The following is a 20,591-nucleotide window of genomic DNA, read 5'->3' as shown; positions in this document are numbered from 1 at the left end:
TCCCTCTCGAGGAAGTCCACCACCGTGCTGCGCTACAGCTCATGCTCCCGAACCGAGAGAACTGTAAACGAGCTCCCGAACCGAGAGAGAGAGAACTGTAACACTGCGTGTCCTCCCGGCTCCCTCTCCCGGGAGGACACGCAGAGTGTTTACTTTTTTTTTTTTCTCTCTCTCTCTCTCTCTCTCTCTCTCTCTCTCTCTCTCATAGCAGCAGCAAACTAACACAACGTATAGACATAGGGTGTCTGTCTGTCTACACCCCCTCTCTCTCTCTCTCTCTCTCTCTCGACTGACTGTCACTCAAAGTGCTTATGGGCGGAGCCAGGCCATAACACCTGATTTCTTGTGGCTGAAAAATGATGGGTTTGAGTACTTGATTAGAAATATAAACCAATGCATTTTTTTTTTTTAAACGTACAGATGTCTTCAATAGACTGACAGGAATTGTTTAAAGTTGCCCAAATAGTGCTAGGAATAGTAAAATAGTTCCCCTTTAATGAATGATGTGCCAATGGTTGGGCAGTCATAATTGCTACAGACAAACAGAATAGGTGGTCAAGCTTTACTTTTAAAATGTGCAATATGCAGGAATTAAGAATTGCTCATGGTATAATATTAATAACTCACTCTGCTTCCGTTTCTTCCAAAGTCCCAGTAGCTGTTGCAGTTGATTGAGGCCTCAAGAATCTGGTGTACTCTCTGTAACAGGTTGTGTGATATCGCACCTCCAAGGCCACACAGTCTTTTTCTTGGATATGCAAAAGAATGCTGGTGTCTTGCTTCACCTGGGCACATTTCAGCAACAGGCCTTTAAATAAAATTGGAAAATGACATGAGTGTGACTGAGAATTTATTTTATTTTATTTGATCATTAACTCAACAAGCAGGCCTGTGGCTTCACTCACCCCCCAGGGGGGGGGGGGGGTAACACAAGCATTGGTTCTGAAAGCTAACATACTTTAAACATCACTATGAACTAGCAGAGCTACATAAACAGCACTGTAAAACGAGATGGCATACAGTATCTGAAGAAAACTAGAATGCTAGTTAATGTAAACTATAAAAACACAGCTAGACTGTCTCTCATTGCACCTCATGGTACCAAAGCACATCAAAGGCCCTAAAAACAAGGCTACACACATCACAAAACAAACTGGTCAGACTACTGCTGGGCCTTACTCATAAAACCCACCTCACCCCTGCCCACTTTGACAACCTAGGAGTAGGATGGCTTAGAGTAGACGACAGAGTACAGCAACTTGCAATGGGCCTGGTCTACAAGATACACTACACCACTAAGGTACCCATGTACATGTCGACATACTTCCCAAATGTCAGTGAATTCCACGACCACAACACCAGAGGGAGCTCCACAAATCATGTTCAACCCAGATTCGGCACAACAAGGGCCTAAACGCCCTACCCACAACCGTGAAGGAATGTGAATCCCTACCCTCCTTCAAAACCGCTCTCAAAGAGCACCTTCAATCAATCAGCACAGCATCAAATAGTGTATTTTTCCTTATTAGTGTTAGCTAGGCTTATTTCTCATACCTGCAGTCAAGGTTTGAGCCAGTGATAGATGGTCCCTCTTGCGTCTGCCTTTCACATGCACAAACTTGTCCGTTTTCTTGCAAATTATGCACAACACTGGAGGTACATGGTCGGCAAAAGCTGGTAGGCTTGTCCTGGGTCGTTTTTTCTTCAGAGAAAGAAGCCATGTAGAATCATATCTTAGAAATTCAGACTCCTTTGCATCCACGTCTTGAGCTGCAGAACACGCTCGGGCCCGTTTCTCAGCTGCATCCAAGCGCTTTTTGTCGATAAAACGCCTATAGCAAGTAGCGTGAAACCCAGCATCTCCAGGGACATTGGCAAACTCGATCTCTAAACAATGTCTGTATGTCTCCGCAATGACACCATTCTCGTGCGACACGTTAAGCCACCGTTCGACGCAGTATCTATATCTATCCCATCGTGTCTGCGTAAAATCTTGTACACGTTCTTTCCGAACGGACGTGAGATGCATATAACATTGTTTAGAAACCTTTTTGCGAACTTTAGACGGTGGTTTTACTACTTTGTGTCCATTTTCGTACTCTTCTGTCCTCTTCGATAATATGTTGTCCGTCTCCGTTGATGCCATGCTGTAGTGTTTACACAATGTGTTGTCGTCTGGTGGTAACCTGGCAACAAAGCTCGCGCTATTAATAATAATAATAATAAATTCAATTTGGTCTATCGTGTACGTTTTGATAGTTTGTTTTTCGTTTGAAACCAAAACACATGACAGAAGAACTCGCACCACTTACATGAAATATAACGCCAGCTCCACATTGTTGTTGTGATGACGCGTTTGTTAGTGCGACAGCCAGGGGTGACAGGCGCGTACGCGTGACAAGGAAGCTCGATGTTGCCAGATTCAATAGTATGCAGCTGCAGCTCCGGAGACCAGCGCTTACAAGCCCCCGCACATACAAGCCCGCACATAGCAACCCCTCGCTTCCATTGGCTGATTTTGGTCACGTGATTTGGGTCCCACCCAATGGCTGAAGTTCTGCAGACGCCTCTCTGATTGGTTGGGCTCCATTTCTGCAGCCCCCTCTTTGATTGGTTGAGCGAAGCCCCTCTCTGATTGGTTTAGCTCGCCATGCGGTAAAATGCGGATGTTAATGTTATCATCTCAAGAAGATACAAATAAATATACTACCAGATTCGCGTTTATAACGTTATTTCGCGTGACTTCGCGGTTTATTCATAACGTTATGCACATTTCACAACACAGCCAGCTGTCAGAAACTGTACATTGTAACGTTATATGTTTATTCACGTAACGTTATTTCACGTGACGCGTTCAACTTGTTTACACTCCCCACTTACTGAAACTGTACCATGACGCACTCCCCACTTAACCCAGTTAATGCCTTAACTAGACAGTTAACAATATAACATTTAGATTAATTAACCCAGTTAATGCCTTAACTAGACAGTTAACAATATAACATTTAGATTAACACAGTTAATGCCTAACTAGACAGTTAACAATATAACATTTAGATAGAGAGGCTGGTGGTCAAGTCAAGAGTTTTATTTGTCACAAGTTGTTTATTTGCATACACGTTTATGGGACAGTTTTCTACACCTGACTGAACGGTCTGGGGACAAATGATTAAGGTGGGGTTACAATGATATCAAGGATGAATATGAAAAAGGGGATCTGATCTGATGGTACTTGTACTTTATAATGTGTTATATATGTATGTACATGGATTTTATGTCCGGATGGTATATCTATGGAATGGTCACTGTCTCTATCACACTCTCATATGTGCATGTTTAGCCGCATACAAGTATCTAGGATACACATATTCGTATGTGTACATAATAGGTTTACACACACTCATATGCACAAGGCTAAGTTATACATGTCAGGGGCACACATACATGCACATACTCACTTATAGGAAATAGGCATACACACACCTACATATACACATAGTTGAGGTATAGGCTCTCACTGACACATATGGGGGATATACATGTTGTACATAGGAGACACACACATACGTAGCTGAGACGCACATATATATGCACACCTGAGATATACACTCACATAGGGGGCGGAGGCACACATGGATACGAGACACACACAAGAGATAGGAGTACAGTCGCATACCTGGAAGATGCACACACACACACATGTGAGGCATGTACACATGCTTACGTACACAGCCCTCACCCAACCCACCCAACCCCACCCCACCAACCTCCTCCAATGTACAGTTTCTACGCCAAATGTATATACACTCCTTTTCTGGACACTTTTGTATCACAAACAGTACTGTATTTGCAAATCTGATATGTCATAAATGTATAGATGTAGCAGTACTGTCTATCTGTATGTCATGTATGTCATATATGTTATGATGAATTGAAAATGGGGGACCCTGATGTAAACAAGATGAAAGTCTTTCTCTGGTCTGCATCCCCTTAACAATTGTATGTATTGAGATGTACTGTACTGTACCCATTCTGCAATCTGTTAATAAACTTTTCAATCAATCAATCAATCAATTCAATCAATCAATCAATACACGTACCCACATACATATGTTGGAGACACACATGCATGCATGCTATCATGCACACCTACATGTGTCTGGGACGCTTTCTCTCACATGCAATATGGAGAAGGGTGGCATCCCGATAGAGGATGCAGCACATACCTGCTCGCAGGTAGATCGGTCTACATGCAAAGTATATATATCAGGGATGTATACGCACAATGTATAGTATAGTATTTTTCTTTTTTTCGTAAGTCTTTTTTATTTTCCATGTCAGTTGTACCCATTCTGCAATCTGTTAATAAACTTTTCAATCAATCAATCAATCAATTCAATCAATCAATCAATCAATACACGTACCCACATACATATGTTGGAGACACACATGCATGCATGCTATCATGCACACCTACATGTGTCTGGGACGCTTACCGAACACTGTGACCTCATTTTCTTCTTCTAAATTCATGCTATATTATGTTATTATGTTATTTGATACTATCTTGTCTAGCACAGTCTCTGGAGCGTAACAGTAAGAAGCATTTTGTATGAAAGTATTCTGTACTTCTGTATGACAACTATTAAAGAACTTGAACTTGAACTTGAGTTGTTAATGTATTTGTATGAGTCCTTTACATGTTTTGTATGTTCTTACAAAAAAGAAAAAGGCAAATCTTGGAAGTTGCATATGGTGATGTGGAAAGAGATGTTTTGAATATTGGAGAGATTTGTGCAAAAAATATCAAAAAAAAAAAAAAAAATTAAATGCGGGTGGTCGTGCCCGCAAAGATGTGCATAATACAATAGTAATAACATATAATAGAATCCAATAGAACGACATTGTGCAATAAAACAAGTAAACAGAGTAGGGCATATCGGTATATGTACATAAGTTATTTACAGAGCATGGTAGGACATGCTAGGTCCTGTGGTAGTGCAATATTAGCTACGGATGAGGCACTGGGTCTTTATTGGTGGTCAATGTCACTTCGGATTGCTACGACACATCTCTACTGCTTGTGACAGGCTGTGGTGCGTTCCAGACTTTACTCCTGTTGGGAAACTATAGCGATGGTCTGTGCTCACCACACTTTTCTTCGGCCTCCCCGCAGCGAGCCGTCGTCGACCCCCGAGCTTCATTTTACGACGGGCAACAGAGGTGGGTTGAGCCGCTATACTTGGCCCAGCACGGTTAGCGACTCGCCTGAGTGCGTGTGCACGTTTTGATGCATGGCTGATACCAGAGCGGCCGAAGGTGTGTAGCGCTGACAGCAGCTTGGAGGGATTCCCCTTCAGCTGATTGAAGGTCTTTATCATGGCTTTATCATCACCACCCTCTGTAGAGCCTCTTGCTCTGCCTTTGTGCAGCTGGAGAACCACACAGACTTCACACAGACTGTCTGTACAATACTGCTGTAGGCCTATAATACTTATGTAAATAAGTAAGGCAATTGAAATATATCTGCAGTACAGCTCAATACACACAATTGTTAAGGGGATGCAGACCAGAGAAAGACTTCCGTCTTGTTTACATCAGGGTCCCCCATTTTCAATTCATCATAAATGTACAGTTCCCTCCCCCTTGTATATATTTACTGTATGTCACAAATGTAACAGTACTGCATGGTCTGCATCCCCTTAACAATTGTGTGTATTGAGCTGTACTGCATTCTGCAATCTGTTAATAAAGTTTTCAATCAATCAATCAATCAATCAATCAATCAATCAATCAATCAATCAATCAATCGGTCACTGTACCCATTCTGCAATCTGTTAATAAAGTTTTCAATCAATCAATCAATCAATCAATCAATCAATCGGTCAGGTCACGTGTACCCATTCTACAATCTGTTAATAAAGTTTTCAATCAATCAATCAGGGCCTGTGGTCACGTGTACCCATTCGGCAATCTGTTAATAAAGTTTTCAATCAATCAATCAATCTGTTAATAAAGTTTTCAATCAATCAATCAATGAATCAATGAATCAATGAATCAATGAATCAATCAATCAATCAATCAATCAATCCCGCAGTGCAACGTGACCCAAATCATACGGCAATCTGTTAATAAAGTTTTCAATCAATCAATCAATCAATCAATCCCGCAGTGCAACGTGACCCAAAATCACGTGACCAAAATCAGCCAATGGAAGCGAGGGGTTGCTATGTGCGGGCTTGTATGTGCGGGGGCTTGTAAGCGCTGGTCTCCGGAGCTGCAGCTGGAAGCATCTCGCCAGATTAGGTGGTTTTCCGCTTTATAATTAGGCCTGTTTACCGGTGGGTTTTCGTGCAAGACATAATACAACCTGGCACACTTTTGACAACCTGGCACACCAGATTTACAAATACAGTACTGTTTGTGATACAAAAGGAGTCTAATAATAATAATAATAATAATAATAATAATAATAATAATAATAATAATAATAATAATAATAATAATAATAATAATAATAATAATACAACCTGGCGCGTTCACGTTCATCTAGCGGAAATACAGTACTGTAACGTTGCTAGGTTTTAGCACCGTTATTCACGACTCTTGATTGAAAACTTTATTAACAGATTGCAAAATGGGTACTATACAGTACAGCTCAATACACACAGTTGTTAAGGGGATGAGATAAAGACTTTCGTCTTGTTTACATCAGGGTCCCCCATTTTCAATTCATCATAACATACGTAGGCCTATATGACATACATGACATAGGCTACTAGACAGTACTGCTACATCTATACATTTATGACATACCAGATTTACAAATACAGTACTGTTTGTGATACAAAAATAGTCTAAAAAATATATACATTTGACGAAGAAGCTGTACATTGGAGGAGGTTGGTAGGTAGGTGTGGTCTGTTCTATATATATCTATGGGTGTGGTGGAGGGGGGTTGGGTAGGTGGGTGGGGGGGGGGGGGGGACTACATTGATTGATTGATTGAAAACTTTATGAACAGATTGCAGAATGGGTACAATACAGTACAGCTCAATACACACAATTGTTAAGGGGATGCAGACCAGAGAAAGACTTTCGTCTTGTTTACATCAGGGTCCCCCATTTTCAATTCATCAGGACATGTATGACATACATGACATACAGATAGACAGTACTGCTACATCTATACATGTATGACATACCAGATTTGCAAATACAGTACTGTTTGTGATACAAAAAGAGTCCAGAAAAGAGAGTATATACATTTGACATAAAAACTGTATGTTGCGGCAGTAGGCTGTCATAGACAGATAGTGCCGAGGGGCTGAGCGATGGAGTTCAAACAATTGACGCGCGACATGAAATAACTCCGTTCCACGTCCAGGAAATACTTTTAAGGCATTTATTCTTTCGCTTCATCATGAGACAAACAAAATACGATTTGCACTTTGCGGTATTGCGTTATTGCGGTCAAAAGATAATATGCTCTCCTAACTCTCACCCCCTCTCTCCGTGAGCTGTCAACCTCTGTGAACTGTCAACGTGAAAATGAATGAAATTCCATAAGACGCTCCCATTAGCGCCACACCCCCGTGAGCACGCCCACCACCTAAAGTGACAGTACAACTAATAATACAACAAAACTAGAATACTGAATCATAATAAAGAGACCTCCATTACGGCGCCTACACTGTACATTGGAGGAGGTTGGGTGGGGTTGGGTAGGAGGGGGGGGGGGGGGGGACACTGTACAACTGTACAAGCAAAACTGTACATTGGAATATTGACAACCATACTAGGTAATTTACTATACATTGGAGGGGGTTGGGTTAGGACATTTACAGCGGCCAGTTTCGAATTGCAGTCTCCCGTAGGTGTTCTTTGAGAGTGGTTTTGAAAGTGGGTAGTGATTCACATTCCTTTACAGCTTTAGGTAGGGCGTTCCACATTGATGTGGCATAATTGCGAAACGTGTTTAGTCCCTTGTTTGAGCCGAATCTGGGTTTAACATGATTTGTTGGAGGGGGTTGGGTAGGTGGGGGGGGGGGGGGGGGGTAACTGTACATTGGATTATCGACGAAACCTTACTTGGTCCCAAGAAGAGGGTCTCGTGTATTATTGGGTTAGGACATTTACTGTACATTGGAGGGGGTTGGGTTAGGACATTTACAGTTTCGAGGGGTCAGTTTCGAATTGCAGCCTCCCGTAGGTGCTCTTTGAGAGTGGTTTTGAAAGTGGGTAGTGATTCACATTCCTTTACAGCTGTGGGTAGGGCGTTCCACATTGATGTGGCATAATTGCGAAACGTGTTTAAGGTCAAGGTCAACTTTATTTATATAGCACATTTAAAACCAACCGAAGTTGTAACAAAGTGCTTCACAATATAACACAGAGAAATACTAAAAATACAATATAAAACTGAGAAATACAAAAAAATACAAAATACGGTATACACACATTAAAACAATATAAAAACTAAGAAATACAAAAAAAATACAAAATACAGTATACACAAAATCAGAAGCTGGAAAAATCAGAAGCCACAGATCCCGTTGTTTTGTTTTGTTGTTTGTTTGTTTTTGTTTCAACCACTTCATCCAATTGGACAGCACCTTGCTTCCTTTTTTTTATTTATCTTATTTGCTTTTTCCTGTTGTTATTACTATACACATAATATTCATCATTTTTATTTTTTATCTTAAATTTTTTCTAAATTTCTCTTTTTTTCGACCCTTTTCTTGTACAGTGTCCTTGAGTCTGAGAAAGGCGCTTCTCTCTTAAAATCCCATTTATTATTATTATTATTATTATTATTATTATTATTATTATTATTATTATTATTATTATTATTATTATTATTATTATTATTATTATTATTATTATTATTATTATTATTATTATTATTATTATTATTATTATTATTATTATTATTATTATTATTATTATTATTATTATTATTATTATTATTATTATTATTATTATTATTATTATTATTATTATTATTATTATTATTATTATTATTATTATTATTATTATTATTATTATTATTATTATTATTATTATTATTATTATTATTATTATTATTTAATACATTAAAACAATCACGACACAACCAGGGATGTATGGCTTACTAAACCTCAAAATGCCAAAGAAAATAGGTGAGTCTTTAGCTGAGCCTTAAAATTCTCTAGGGTCTGAGCAGACCTAATTTGTAGTGGAAGACTGTTCCATAGTTTAGGGGCAGCCACTGCAAAAGCTCGGTCATCTTTTGTTTTTTGCCTAGACCTTGGGACATCTAAAAGTAATTTGTTTGATGTTTAGTCCCTTGTTTGAGCCGAATCTGGGTTTCACATGATTTGTGGAGCTCCCTCTGGTGTTGTGGTCGTGGTATTCACTGACCTTTGGGAAGTATATTGACATGTACATGGGTATAATGCAGGACCTGTTGCAGAGGTCTTTTATTCGGCATGCAACGACACTCAATGTTTTTAGCGGTACACACAGCGGTTAGTTTTTAGCTCTGGGTACCTTGGTCGTGTAGTGTATCTTGTAGACCAGGCCCATTGCAAGTTGCTGTACTCTGTCGTCTACTCTAAGCCATCCTAGGTTGTCAAAGTGGGCAGGGGTGAGGTGGGTTCTAGGAGTAAGGTCAAGCAGTAGTCTGACCAGTTTGTTTTGTGATGTTTGTAATTTTGTTTTTAGCGCCTTTGAGGTGCTTTGGTACCACGAGGTGCAAGCATAGTTGTAACTGAGGGGTACAATTCCCTGACTGTATGGTTAGATATGATACTTACTACCACTACCTCTTGTACTTTAGACTCTGGCCACCCAGTACTAGGTATAAATAATTATGATAAACACTCCCACCTGATGAAACGGATCCAACACAAATGTACCAAGTCGAAAGTCTGCGTTTAATAATAATACATAGCAAAAGGTATGTACAACGATCACTTAATTACATTTATGATTTGAAATAGTATGCACTTTTATGGCAAATGAGTATTCGTAGGTAGATCAATATCGAATGTCCAATCTCTGATTGCGCAGGAAGCAAATATACAACCTGGAATATTTAGGGAACAATAGCAATGATACTTGAATGATTATATAGCTGGATACACTAGGGGAAGGTTCCGACTGCTTGTAGGACAGCTGGAGGGGGGGGGGGTAGAGCCTGGCTGTATCCCGTCTGGCCGAGGGTATCCTGGGAGAGCCCACAGTCGTGCGACCCGGTGCCCAGCGATCCTCGATCCACAGATGAAAGCAGTTGGACTCTCTGTGGCCGGCGTCCTCCGGTCCACGATGGAGAGACGTGAGGCGACCTCGTCGTGTAGAGCGTCTTCTCACCTGTCGTCCTCTCCGGGGGGGGTATTTCCAACACACCGCAGTGTTGGCCTTTATCCATAGAATAATCAAAGTACTCAAAGCATAATCCAAGCCGGGGAAGGCTAGCCGTCGTCGGTAGAATAATCCAATATACAGGTCCACTCGCTCTTTGGCCTGGAGCTCCTCGGGTGCAGCTTCCCGTGGGGTCAACCACCCTGGATAAGCGTCCAGCTGATGCCCGAAACGATGGGGGTGCTGATTACTATAGAACTCTTACCGCACGAGGCACTACATATGAATAGACTATTATTAGCTTAATAGAATACGTCCAACTCGACGATATAGTGCCAAATATGACTATTCAAATATTAATATACACGATGTCTCAATGCCGATACTGGGCCGAATTGGCCTTACTGCCCACACGTGGTTCGCGGGGAGGCTTTTGCGTCTGTCACTCTGTTGGAGGGTAAGGAACTGGACTAAAAGAAAGCTCTACTTTAATAGCGCAGTATATATACGCACTATGAACAAATAGTACCATTAGTGGTGCGGTAGACATATTCCTACGCGGAACTAGGACTTGTCCATACATGTTGAGCGGTACGATTGAACCTGGTCTGAGGGGTATGGCGACCTGGCACCAAGGTCTCGTCCAATGGTAGAATGGAGACTATTATGGGATGTTCAGTAGACTAGAAGGGATATTCAATGCATATTGTACAAGGAATATACAAGGGATATCAGGGGATATACAAATACAATTAAATATATATATATAAATAAATATATATATTCGGTTTAATCTGATCCTTCAGAACAGCCGCAAGGGTTCGCTGTAAGGGTCAGTCAACTCACAAAGTCATAGGGTCATGGTCATCATCGATTGTGTCTGGGAGTCGGGGCAGTTCTATGACCCTCGCCACAGGACGGGTGTAAATGCGCCCCTGGACGAGTACTTCAGCTGCTCGGACCTTGCCATCGGCACCGGTGATCACTTTGCTTACGCGGCCAGCCGGCCACATAGCTCTGGGTAGTGACTGGTCAATAATCATGACGACTGTTCCTTCCGTCAAATTGTCTCTCTCTTTTACCCACTTCTGGCGGGTCTGTAGAGACGGTAGGTAGTGCAGTAGGAAACTGCTCCAAAACTTGTCAGCTAATACTTGGCTGTACCTCCACATTCGTCGGCCGTTCGCTTCTTCAGGCCGGTACATTGTCTGGGGTAACGCGGGATCTAGCCGCCCCATCAGGAGGGTGTTGGGGGTGACTGGGTCGACATCTGCTACATCACTGGAGACGTAACCGAGGGGCTTGGAGTTCAATACTCCCTCAATCTCCGTGAGGACTGTCATTAGGACTTCTTCCGCCACAGTCTGGGCCCCAAGTACTGCGTACAGGGCTGTCTTTATAGAACGTACTTCTCGTTCCCAAGTTCCACCGAAGTGGGGTGCGTTTGGGGGGTTGAATTGGAAGTCAATCTGGGCTGGAGCGAGGTGGGTCTTAAGTTCTGGGCCCATAGCTTGGAAGCTCTCCCTCAGCTCTCTTTCTCCGCCTTTGAAGTTTGTCCCGTGATCGGACAATAATGTAGACGGTTTTCCTTTCCGTGATGTGAATCTTCGGAAGGCCATAAGGAATGAGTCTGCGCTCATGGTCGGAAGGAGCTCGATATGTATCGCTCTGGTGGTCATGCATTTGAATACAATACCCCACCGCTTCTCGGTGCCTCTTCCTTTCTTTATGTGCAGCGGGCCAAAACAGTCCATGCCTGTTGAGTGGAATGGCTTGTCGCCGAGTCGGAGGCGACATGGAGGTAGGTCAGCCATCCGTGGTATGCTGGGCTGCGCGCGGCACTTTCGGCAGTCTAGACAGGTTCGCTGGAAGCGTCGCACCGCCTCTCTTCCTTGAAGTATCCAGTAACGACGTCTGATTTCCGCGAAGACTCTCTCTGCTCCTGCGTGGTGTACATCCTCGTCGTATTTCTTTATAATCAGCTCTGTGACCTTGTGTCGGCTGTTCAATACGATTGGGTACTTAATGTCATCCGGTAAATTGGGGGCTCTCCGCAGGCGACCACCCACTCTGATGAGGGTATGTGTGTCACTCTCGGGGGCCAGATGAATCAATCTGCTGTCTGATGGGACGGGCTTTCCTCCCTGTAGACAGTCTAGTTCATCGGGGAACGAGTCTCTCTGGGCTCGTTGCAGTAGAAGCAGTCCTGCTTCCTCGTAGTCAGCTGCTGACATATCAGCGGGGGACTTAATCTCTGGGTGGTGCCGCAGGAATGTCCGTTGCTGCGCACTCTCTATGGTAATGCAATCGTCTATGTTGGGGTCTGCGGAGACAACAGTGCTCAATCCACAGAACATGGGTTTCTTATTCTCAGCCTCCTCGTCACTTGCTTCCCTCGGGGTGGGCGTGGGCCAATCTCCTTCCGGGAGCTTGAGGAATGCTGGTCCGTCACTGTAGATGTTATGACGGGTTAAGTCATCTAGGGACATTCCCCGGGTGATGACGTCAGCTGGGTTGTGTTTTGTATCAACATAGCGCCAGTTTGCTTCTCCGGTTAACTCTCCGGTTAACTCTTGAATCTCAGTGACTCTGACTCCCACGAAGACTTTGTATTTGCATGAATCCGATTTGATCCAGGCGAGTACTGTCGTGGAATCTGACCACAGGATTGTTCTATGCACCGGAATGGTGAGCTCACGTTGGATGAGCGTGGCTAGATGCGCTCCTGCGAGGGCTGCGCAGAGCTCTAGACGTGGGATAGACTGTTGCTTGCGTGGGGCTATTCTCGAGCGGGCGAGGATGAATGCTGTGTAGATCTCTCCCCCCTCTTCTTGGGCCCGCAAGTAGGCTACTGATCCGTAGGCGACCTCGGAGGCGTCACTGAAGACGTGTAAATCCATTTTACATGTCTCTGGCCTCACCGTGGGTGGGAAGTAGCTTCGGCGTATATAAACGCCTGGGAGTGAGTGGAGTTCCATCTCCCACTCTCTCCTGGTCGATGCAAGGTGTGCGGGAATGGGGTCGTCCCAGCCCTGGTCCTTGTCCCACAATGCTCGTACAATCATCTTTGCCCTGGTGGTGTACGGTAGTATACATCCTAACGGGTCATATTGTCGGGCGAGTGTTCTGTACACACTCCGTCTGGTGGTCGGTATTGCCGTCGACCTTCCCTGCTCCGTGGTCAGGGGTTTGTGTCTATAGTGGAGCGAATCTGTTTTGAAGCGCCACACTAGTCCTAGTGTCATCTCTTGGGCTTCTCCTGGGATTGTGGCCATCCAGGTCTCGCTGCTCGCTGCCTTGTCCTCGGAGGAGAGGCTGCGCAGTACGTGTGGATCGCTGCTGGCCCACTGCCTGAGATCAAAGCCGCCTTTGATCAGAGAGGCGCGGAGTTTATGTAGGAGAGCCTCGGCTTCTTCCTGGGTCGAAACGCTTTGTAGACAGTTATCTACGTAGAAGCTGTTCTTCACACTGTGTCGGACCTCTTCGTCCGCTGCTGGGTCCTCTGCGACATGTCTCTGTAGTGCAAATGTAGCACAGCATGGGCTGCATGTAGTTCCGAAAGGGAGGACTTCCCATTGGTAGATGGCTGGGTGCTCATCTCCTGGCCTCTCTCTCCATAGGAACCGCAACAGGGGCTTGTCCTCCTCTACTAATCTCACCTGCAGGAACATCCCTTTGATATCCCCGCTGATAGCCACCTTGTCCTGGCGGAAGCGGAGTAGTACGCCTAGTAGGGAGGGGCCGAGTGTAGGACCGGGCAATAGCTCTTTATTCAGATTTTGGGATCCGATCTGGTAGCTGCAGTTAAACACGATGCGGTCTTTGCCGTTGTGATGAACCTTGTGGTGGGGCACGTACCACGATTCAGTCGTCTGGTCGGCCTCTTTAATGTCAATCTTTGTGACGTGTCCCGCTGTGATGAGCTTCTCAATCTCAGCGCGGTATACACTTTCTTGGGCGGGGTCCTTGGCTAAGCGCCGCTCTGTGTTTAGTAGGTACCGCTCTGTGGCGTCTTTCTTTGCGTGAAAGGTAGGCATCCCTTCCCGCCGCAGGAGTGGCGTGGCGTATCTCAACACGCCGCTGACTGGGACTCTCTTTGTTCCCGTCTCGAGGAGGTTAATGGCGTAGATGTCGTCTTTAGAGCGAATGTCTTTCTTTTCGTTCTTAGAGGGCATTTGTTCTAAGGTCCATAGCCTCTCTACATGCTGCAGGAGTGCGGTGTCTCCCTCTGTGACTCGGGAGTGGAGACAGCTAGTGGCTGTGGTTCGGTTGAGAGATTTGGCGAGTGGGCCTTGGAGAGTCCATCCTAGGCGGGTCTCGACTGCTGCAGGACAGCCTCTGGGTCCGGTATGAACCCGGTCTATCGGGACAATGAGGTCTGCATGGTCGGAGCCTATCAACAGTGTCGGGGTAGCACCGTCTATGAGTGGGATCGGTAGCTTGCGTAGATGTACATATTTCTCCATCAGCTTGGCTACGGGGTATGTGTACCGCGAGAGTCCTATTTCTTGGCTGGTGAAAGCGTCTGTAATCCTGTACCGTCGCTCGGGCTGGCCGCTTGCTGCGATAGAGAATGAGACATTCTCGCCCTTTATCGTTTTCAAATCTCTTCTTATTGTCCGAATTGTCATTTGGTTTTCGCTCCCCCGCAGCCCTAGCTGGGCCGCAGCGGACGCGAGCAGAAGGGTCTTCTCTGACCCGTCATCAAGGACGGCGTAAGTGTCCATGACTTTATTCTGGTAGCTCAATGTCACACGGACTACCTTTAAGAGCACTCTGGCTCCGCTGCTGCTGGCGGGGTCGATGTACATGACGCTTGCTTTGCTGCTTGATGGTGCGGGTGGGGGCCGCCGTCTGTTACTGTCGTGGAGTATGTCCAGATGGGCTCCATCGCACCGACTGCACTTTTTCTTTAAGCGGCATTCGGCTGCCATGTGTGATCGCGCACAGCGAAAACAGCGTCTGTTGGACTTTATCCATTGACTCGCTTCCTCCGCATTCATCTTGGGGAATGAGTCACATTGTGACAGCCAGTGTTCTTTCTCACAGTAGGGGCACACTATCTTCCACTTCTCCTTTCTTGAGGGGGTACTGTGGCTCCTACTGCTTGGCACTGACTCCGATTGGTGCATGACAGTCACCGATCTTCTTCCATCATTTAGTCTCCTGGTTCCTTCTCTGGAGCCAGGGGTGCTCCGTCCGAATGTATCTAGCCGTAAGCTGCTGACTTCCCTCGCCAGGAAGTCGGCTAGATCGAGGAGGTTCGGTTCGGGGCCATTAGGGTCTCGGTCGTCTCTCTGCCGCCTAAAGCGCTCCTGTCGGGCGGGCGGTAGCTTCTCCAAGATCCTCTCTACATTTGAGTTGGCGTATAGTTCATGCCTACCCTTTTCCCTCTGCGCTCCCAGCATCCCTACCAGGGACTGCACTCTGATGGACAGGTCGTCCAGTGCTCGATTGTCTGTTGCTGGGGGTAGGCGGTCGATGTGCCTGATCTCCTGGATCACGTAATCCCATATACGTCCATATCTCTGGTCCAACGCTACCAGCGCTGCGGTGTATGGGGTCGTGGAAGTGGCGTAGGCGAGCGCTATGTTGTGCGCGCGGGGTACCTTTAAATGCTTCAGTAGTATCGCGTATTTATGGCGTTCATCAATGACATCCACCAACATTGTCTCCAGACACATGCGGAGCTCCGTATACTGGGCCCGGTTCTCCTGGGTGAAGTCTGGTACCATAGGTGTGCCAATGTATGACGCGGATTGTTGATACATCGGCGAGCGTTGGGGGAGAGGCCTCCTAGGCGAGTCTCCTCCTGCTCCTTGGCGTGGGCTGGTACCGGCTGTGTACCATGGCCCGCTGGTCCAGGTGCTGTTCCTCGGTGCGGGTCGTGCGTCGTGCTCACCCGTGAATAGCGTCGGGGGTCTGTAGCGCAGCTCCGCGGGGGTATAGCCTGGGCTGTACTGGACCTCCTGGTCCGGTAGAGTACTGTGCTGTCGTCGGGCGTGGTTCTCCTCCTCTTCCTCTTCGTCTTCCGTTAGGTCATCCAGGGCTTGTAGTCTCTGATTTAGCCTCTCCGCAGTGTATGCTGCTCCTTCCCGGTGGCTGGGTCTCGCTTGGACCGGTTGGGGAAGGGGGTCTGCGGGGGGTATAAACCTCGTCTGTTGGTCAAGTTCAGGGTCGCTTACTCGGCTAGGGGATGCCGCCCTGGAGTGATGTCTAGACGAGTTCCTGGAGCCTCTGGTGGAGGGAGGGGGTGTTGTCCTTCTGATCAGCTGTTCTATTAGTTGCGCTTGTGCTCTGTCGCGCTCGGCTTCGCGCTTGGTGAGATCCGATTCTCTCTGGGCGCCGGTGGCGGCGCGCTGGGCGTCGGCCCGGTCTCTTGCCATATTCTCTTCCATCTGAATGCGTCTTATTTCCAGGCGTATGTGCTCTTCTTCGCTCCGTTGCTGTATCTGCAATCGATCGCGTTCACCCTGGAGTCTATCGCGTTCAGTAGAGGCTTTCAGGCTGACGAGGAATGCCTGCTGTAGTGTCCTCTCTGCCTCGCTGGGAGAAGACGGTTGTATAGGGGAGCCGTCCCTTGGGGTACTCCGTGCGGAGTCTTGGAGCTCTATCTCCACGGTGCTCTCCTCATCTTCTTCCGTGCCGAGTTCTCTCTCGGTAGTGTTGTCTTCCTCCCGGGACTCGTCGGGGACTACTTCTTCGGTATTGGCGGGGTGTAAAGTCATGTCTGGTTCCCCCTGGTCCCCACCGTGAGCTGGGTCAGTTACGTTAGAACCCATAGGGGCCTCTATGGTCGGGGTAGCCTGGTCGTTAGGGTTAGACATAATTTTACTTTCTAGTTTTACCGCGTTTACTGTTGGTAGAAGACTAGGTTGTTGACTGACAGCGTAAGCCTCTAGGTACTGAGGGAGCTGTCGTTTGCGCCGCGGGCGTTGTTGGTTAGGAGGATCGTTTCGTGGAGTGTTCATCATAGGCCATTTTAATATTAATAACACTATATTAATATTACACTGATTACCATCCGGCTCGAAGGACCAATTGTAACTGAGGGGTACAATTCCCTGACTGTATTGTTAGATATGATACTTACTACCACTACCTCTTGTACTTTAGACTCTGGCCACCCAGTACTAGGTATAAATAATTATGATAAACACTCCCACCTGATGAAACGGATCCAACACAAATGTACCAAGTCGAAAGTCTGCGTTTAATAATAATACATAGCAAAACGTATGTACAACGATCACTTAATTACATTTATGATTTGAAATAGTATGCACTTTTATGGCAAATGAGTATTCGTAGGTAGATCAATATCGAATGTCCAATCTCTGATTGCGCAGGAAGCAAATATACAACCTGGAATATTTAGGGAACAATAGCAATGATACTTGAATGATTATATAGCTGGATACACTAGGGGAAGGTTCCGACTGCTTGTAGGACAGCTGGAGGGGGGGGGTAGAGTCTGGCTGTATCCCGTCTGGCCGAGGGTATCCTGGGAGAGCCCACAGTCGTGCGACCCGGTGCCCAGCGATCCTCGATCCACAGATGAAAGCAGTTGGACTCTCTGTGGCCGGCGTCCTCCGGTCCACGATGGAGAGACGTGAGGCGACCTCGTCGTGTAGAGCGTCTTCTCACCTGTCGTCCTCTCCGGGGGGGGTATTTCCAACACACCGCAGTGTTGGCCTTTATCCATAGAATAATCAAAGTACTCAAAGCATAATCCAAGCCGGGGAAGGCTAGCCGTCGTCGGTAGAATAATCCAATATACAGGTCCACTCGCTCTTTGGCCTGGAGCTCCTCGGGTGCAGCTTCCCGTGGGGTCAACCACCCTGGATAAGCGTCCAGCTGATGCCCGAAACGATGGGGGTGCTGATTACTATAGAACTCTTACCGCACGAGGCACTACATATGAATAGACTATTATTAGCTTAATAGAATACGTCCAACTCGACGATATAGTGCCAAATATGACTATTCAAATATTAATATACACGATGTCTCAATGCCGATACTGGGCCGAATTGGCCTTACTGCCCACACGTGGTTCGCGGGGAGGCTTTTGCGTCTGTCACTCTGTTGGAGGGTAAGGAACTGGACTAAAAGAAAGCTCTACTTTAATAGCGCAGTATATATACGCACTATGAACAAATAGTACCATTAGTGGTGCGGTAGACATATTCCTACGCGGAACTAGGACTTGTCCATACATGTTGAGCGGTACGATTGAACCTGGTCTGAGGGGTATGGCGACCTGGCACCAAGGTCTCGTCCAATGGTAGAATGGAGACTATTATGGGATGTTCAGTAGACTAGAAGGGATATTCAATGCATATTGTACAAGGAATATACAAGGGATATCAGGGGATATACAAATACAATTAAATATATATATATAAATAAATATATATATTCGGTTTAATCTGATCCTTCAGAACAATAGTCGTAGTACCCTTGAATGAGTGCTCCTGCCAGAGTCTTCAGGGTATTCTTGTTTACCAGAGAGGAGATCCGGTACAAGAATCGAGTTCGTTGGTTGACTTTTTTTTATTACATTGGATGCCATTTTGTCACAGGAAAGATTTGCCTCTAGGATGGAACCTATAGGTATGTAATTTCATCTTTCCTTGTGACAATATTGGCACCCACTGTAACTGAGAAACAAGCTTGCCAACCTGCTCATCGGGAGCAATTAGGGGTTAAGTGTCTTGCTCAAGGACACTTTGACACGCTGGGAGGAGTGGGAATCAAACCTGGAACCTCCGGACTACTACCAGACGACTGCTCTACCTCCTGAGCCACTGTCCCCGACAGGGGAGAGAAAAGCCCTGGCTGTGGCTGTAACACATGAACTGGATTATCTAGCATATGATTTTTACCAACCTAAACCAATACGGTGATATTGATTGATTGATTGATTGATTGATTGATTGATTGATTGATTGATTGATTGATTGAAAACTTTATTAACAGATTGCAGAATGGGTACAATACAGTACGGCTCAATACACACAATTGTTAAGGGGATGCAGACCAGAGAAAGACTTTTGTCTTGTTTACATCAGGGTCCCCCATTTTCAATTCATCAGGAAATTGAAATTGAATTGATACAGTATCCATGTGATAATAGTCCTTCTGTATACTGTGATGTTCATATTTATTTCCTTACTCTGAATTGCTTTACCCTCTCAGACGCTGTTCCTGTACATCACTACCATCATGAAGAAAGGCTACATGGAGGAGGAGGATAAACAGAGGAACGCTATGGCCAATACCAGCAGAGAGGGTCATGAGGGGAGGCTCAACATGATCTAACCCCCCCCCCCCCTCCATAACAGCTCCATACCAGCAGAGAGGGTCCTGAGGGGAAGCTCAACCCTCCATAACAGATCCATTATGAACTATTGGACATGCTTCAGCTGAATATCGAAACAGAAACACATACTGTATAAGACTTGGATAATATCTATTCATGGCGAGACTTGCTCACAGTGCCACCTACTGGGCGGTTAAAGCTGCTCCATGTAGTTTCGAGAGGGACATTTTAACCAGAGAAAAGTAATATTATGAACTTGTAAGTCGCTTTGGATAAAAAGCATCAGCTAATTGACTAAATAAATGTAAAAAATAAAATATAGAATTAATTAATTAATTGAAATAATGACAAACATAAACATGACAGTATATTTTCATAATGGAATATACAAACCAATTGGGACCCTGGAACACTGGGTGAGGTTAGAGAGCTACCTGTTTCACTGTGTGCTGGGCCCAGTACCATTTAGTTTGCCTGCAGCCTGAACCTTATTGTTTCACTGTGTGTGCTGGGCCCAGTACCATTTAGTTTGCCTGCAGCCTGAACCTTATTGTTTCACTGTGTGTGCTGGGCCCAGTACCATTTAGTTTGCCTGCAGCCTGAACCTTATTGTTTCACTGTATGTGCTGGGCCCAGTACCATTTAGTTTGCCTGCAGCCTGAACCTTATTGTTTCACTGTGTGTGCTGGGCCCAGTACCATTTAGTTTGCCTGAACCTCAACTTGCTTATGGGCGGTGAAGTTCTCCCAAAGCTCTCTCCTGCTTATCCTTCTATCATAAAAAAAGAAATAAATATATATATATTACTGCATCCTACATGTATGTGAATGTGAGTGAAGTTTCATGAATTGACCATGTTCACACGACGGGTGGAAAGGAATCCCAACCTGAGCATGACACAAGAGCAAAATGGCCACCGTGT

General features: G+C 45.4%; 1 protein-coding gene across 1 annotated transcript in view; it reads left to right on the top strand.

The window, feature by feature from the left end:
• The window catches only part of LOC311228395 (neuroglobin-like), a gene marked incomplete at both ends in the record, with an annotated part of 64,823 nt that extends 45,155 nt beyond the window's left edge, over positions 1-19,668 (top strand). The window contains one exon of the mRNA XM_084314302.1: positions 19,546-19,668. Within this exon, the coding sequence (XP_084170428.1) occupies positions 19,546-19,668 (123 nt within the window). The remainder of the gene's footprint in view (positions 1-19,545) is intronic.
• Between the last annotated feature and the right edge of the window lie 923 nt (positions 19,669-20,591).

Source organism: Notolepis coatsorum, assembly GCF_963971535.1.
Source record: "Notolepis coatsorum genome assembly, chromosome: 5".
Lineage (NCBI taxonomy): Eukaryota > Metazoa > Chordata > Actinopteri > Aulopiformes > Paralepididae > Notolepis > Notolepis coatsorum.
This window is presented reverse-complemented; position numbering and strand designations above follow the sequence as displayed.